Below are 4,215 nucleotides of genomic sequence, written 5' to 3' on the forward strand. Positions count from 1 at the left end.
GGGGGAGCTAAGGGACCCGGTGCGGATCCCCTCACTTTCAGGCAGAAAAACACCCTTGCTGGGTGTTTTAAATATTCAGAATATTTACCCCCCCAACACACACACCCACCCCGGGAGGGCTCTGGGGCTGGCGGCTGCGCTCCCCGGGGTTTGTCTTCCCTCCCGTCGGGGGGAGCCGGTCCTCTCTGTCACCCCCGCTACCGCCGAGGGCTGGGACCCCCCCCCCGGTGCTCCCCACCGATAGGTTCCATAGGTCCCGGTCCGCTCCCCCGCGCCCGCCCTTCCGCCGGCACGTCGGGATTTATAAACTGGAAATCATTTTTCCCTCCGTCACTCGCACTCGTGGGCGCTGGGAATCGCCGGGGAAGAGGGAAGATTTCGGGTGAATCCTCCGCTTTCCGTCCCCCCTCCCGGCCAGGGACGGGCTTTCCCGGCGGAATTTGGGGACAGGGCGGGATCGCACGGCGGAGGTTTTGCCCCGGGTCCTCCCGATATTAACAACGAGAAAAAGAGGTACTAACGGCATCCATTTTCCCGAGGAGCCCCGCAGATAAAAGCAGAAAGGCAGAAATCTCCACCAGAAATCGTTTAGGTTGCAAATCCCCTGCCGTGGGGTGTATTATTGAAAGATAAACTCCCTATGAGAGTCACATGGGTTTGATTTCAACGCATATACTAAAGGCTGTTAATTGTTTCTTTTATCTCCTGCTAATTATTTCGGTTCGTTGATGGAAGCTTATTTCCTCGGTAGGCGGTTTCGTTTTAAAAATCTCAATTCCTCTCTTCTGGATATAAAATCCCCCTCGATATCTTTCTCCTTTTCCGTGGTATTAGACTTTCTATTCTATTTCACATTTGCTCTTAATTTCCCACTTATTATTCCATTTCTTTTCTTTTCTTTTTTTTTTTTCCTTTTTGTTGCTGTCGTTGTTTTTATTTTATTTTTTTGTTTAATACGACCCTTTACTGTTTCTACCTCACTATGGCAACCTGCTGCGAGTTATCACATCAGCTGTGCCGAGGATAAGTTATTGCGAGTTATCAATGGATGAAAATAGATAATAGTACAGCAATTCTTTGGAAAAAAAAATTAACAGAGCGCGAGAAAGCGAGGAAGGAAAAGAAAAGAAAAAGGGAAAGAAAGAAAAGAAAAGAGAGAGAGAAGGAAAGAAAAATGTAAGGAAAGGAGGAAAGAAATCGAACGAAGCAGGAAAGATGATCCGCGCGTGTTTAGTGTATTTTTCGAGGGATTTTCCTCACGTTTTAAGTGACTCGGAGCCGGAGTTTTCTGACTCGCCGATCTTCAAGCTGCCCCTGCCGAAAGGCCCACAGGCTGTCTTTAAACGATTTTGTTTGGTTTTTGGTAGGGTTTTTGGTTGGCTCTGGTTGTTTTTTTTGTTTTTTTTTTTTAGTTTGTTTTGTTTTGTTTGGTTTTTGGTAGGGTTTTTTGGTTGGCTCTGGTTGGTTGTTTTTTTTAGTTTGTTTATGGTGGTTAGTATTTTTTTTTTCCCCTTTTAAATGCTTTTTTTTTTTTTTTCTCTTTCTTTCAATTCATGTGTTTTAAAAAAGGGGCTGAAACACATAATTTCACTGTTTAGCGCTTTCTTATTGTACTGCATTCGTGAGTAAAATTCTGCAACATCCTTCGCTTCCATTTACTGTGTTTGGTTGCTGCCGTAGATTCAAGTCCTCAGTCCACCTGGTGGCTAGAGAGAAGGTTCAGGTGCAAGTGGAGAGGGGAGAAACTAAGAAAGAAAGAAGGAGAGAAAGAAAGAAAGAAGGAGAGAAAGAAAGAAAGAAGGAGAGAAAGAAAGAAAGAAGGAGAGAAAGAAAGAAAGAAGGAGAGAAAGAAAGAAAGAAGGAGAGAAAGAAAGAAAGAAGGAGAGAAAGAAAGAAAGAAGGAGAGAAAGAAAGAAAGAAGGAGAGAAAGAAAGATGGAAGGGAGGAAGGAAGGGAGGAAGAAAGAAGGAAAGGAAGGAAGGAAGGAAGGAAGGAAGAAAGAGAGGGAGAAAGAGAGAGAGAAAGAGAGAAAGAGAAAAGAAAGAAAGAAAGAGAAAAGAAAGAGAGAAAGAGAAAAGAAAGAGAGAAAGAGAAAGAAAGAGAGAAAGAGAAAAGAGAGAAAGAAAGAGAAAAGAGAGAAAGAAAGAGAAAAGAGAGAAAGAAAGAGAAAAGAGAGAAAGAAAGAGAAAGAGAGAAAGAAAGAGAAAAGAGAGAAAGAGAGAGAAAGAGAGAGAAAGAGAGAGAAAGAGAGAGAAAGAAAGAGAGAAAGAGAGAGAAAGAAAGAGAGAAAGAGAGAGAAAGAAAGAGAGAAAGAGAGAGAAAAGAGAGAAAGAGAGAGAAAAGAAAGAAAGAGAGAGAAAAGAAAGAAAGAGAGAGAAAAGAAAGAAAGAGAGAGAGAGAGAAAGAGAAAAAGAAAGAAAGAGAAAGAGAGAGAGAAAGAGAAAAAGAAAGAAAGAGAAAGAGAGAGAGAAAGAGAAAAAGAAAGAAAGAGAAAGAGAAATAGAGAAAGAGAGAAAGAAATAAAGGAAGAAAGAAAAAGAGAAAAAGAAAGAGAGAGAGATGGTCAAAGAAATAAAGAAAGAAAGAGAAAAAGAAAGAGAGAGAGATGGTCAAAAAAAAAAAAAAAAAGATAAACTCAGCTGGGCAATTTCACCCTCCAATTCAGGCCTTTTCCGATTTCGCAGCCGTTATTTCCCCGGAAAAATCTCCCCGTTTGTCCCAATGCCCACAGCAGCCCCGGGACACTTGGCATCCCCTCCCCGCTTCCCAGTCCCGTGAGTGGGGGGTGTGGAGGGATACGGGGAGCCTGGCCCAGCCCCGTGCCTGGGATGAGCTAGGGCTGGGGAGGAGCTCACCAAGAGTTTACCCACAGCTGGCATGGCATGAGGGTCCTCTCCCCTGCCCGGCACTGGGCCAGCAGTCCCCTCCCAGGGCACCCCAGTAACAGGTTTTAAGAAAGTGCATGGGACGTGTTCTTCGTGTGGCTGGGATGGGTCAGGGTCACCTCCCCACATCCCCACCGGTGGTGGAAGGTGTCTGCTGTCACCAAGGTCCCCATCGTTCAGGGATGCATTCCCCCTTTCCTCTCCATTTCCCTTGGAGAGCTCTGGTACTGGGAGCCTGAGAGTCCCTTTCCGAAGGGGTGCTTCTTCTGAGGGCAGGGAGATGGGGGGTCTGGTGGGGCAGAGCCATTTTTGGGGAGCTGGCAAAAGAGGTCCTGCATGCGTGCAGATGTGGAACATGCCTGGCAGCAGCAATGTGTTTGGACTCCATCAATCCCTTGCCTTCTTGTTGTCTTTTTTTTCCCCCCTCTATCCTTCTTGCAGTTGTGGACAGAAAAACTGCCAGCCCTGTAGGGAAATCTCCAGACCCTCTAAACACCATCCATGGACTCTCTATCCCAGCCTCCTCTTCCTAGAGCCACGGAGCAGCAGTCAAGAGACAGTGACTCTTGGAATAAGCACCTCCAAACTGTAACCAAAGCCCAAAGTGCCACCAAACTGTACCTGAAGTGCCACTGCCTCCGGACAAGGACGAGGAGACAGCCTGGATAGGGAGAGGTGACATCCTCCCACAGCAAATCCCTGCTCAGGAGAGTGTGGTCGGGACGTTGGGACATTGACTCACACTGCCCAGAGGGATGCTTTACCTCCATTGGATTGGAAAGCGGTGACAGAAGAGACTCAGTCTTCCTTCTTTTTTTTTTTTTTTTTCCCCTTGCTCTCAGTTTTCTTTTTCCTTCCCCTGTCTCTGAGGACTGTGGGATGCAGGGCAGCGAACGCCTCCATCCCCAGCCGTTGCTCAGAGCATCACCAGCTCTGCCCCAGCCCCAGGGAGCACATTCCCCCCCCTGGAGTGGTTTCTGGCTCTTTGACCCAGCAGCCAGACAAGCTGTGCCACGGGACCCGCTCCGTCCCAGCCTTCTGCCCCGGGGCGGAAACGGACACGCGTGCCCCAATGTTTTATGATATATTTTTATAATAATAAACCTTAATAAAAAGCGACTACCGTGGGCACACGCTGCTGACCTCATTCCCTCAAGGCCTGGCAGAGCACCATCGCTTCTCCCGGTGTCCCCCAGCCTCAGACAGCATCTGGGGGTTGCCCGTGAGCGGCGGGAGCCCCGGTGGGATCTTGGGGGCCCTTTGGCTGGGAGGAATCTCTCTGTGCCAGCTTCTGGATTCATGCCACCACCAGCTCAGGGACCCTGTGCTG

The 4,215-nt window shown here is 47.6% G+C and overlaps 1 protein-coding gene across 1 annotated transcript in view; it reads left to right on the forward strand.

The window, feature by feature from the left end:
• Nucleotides 1-4,004, forward strand: part of PAX1 (paired box 1) — a gene marked incomplete at its 5' end in the record, with an annotated part of 6,556 nt that extends 2,552 nt beyond the window's left edge. Inside the window, one exon of the mRNA XM_014962385.1 lies at nt 3,128-4,004. Within this exon, the coding sequence (XP_014817871.1) occupies nt 3,128-3,418 (291 nt within the window). The remainder of the gene's footprint in view (nt 1-3,127) is intronic.
• Nucleotides 4,005-4,215: the final 211 nt, after the last annotated feature.

Source organism: Calidris pugnax, unplaced genomic scaffold (genome assembly GCF_001431845.1).
Source record: "Calidris pugnax isolate Ruff unplaced genomic scaffold, ASM143184v1 scaffold147, whole genome shotgun sequence".
NCBI lineage: Eukaryota > Metazoa > Chordata > Aves > Charadriiformes > Scolopacidae > Calidris > Calidris pugnax.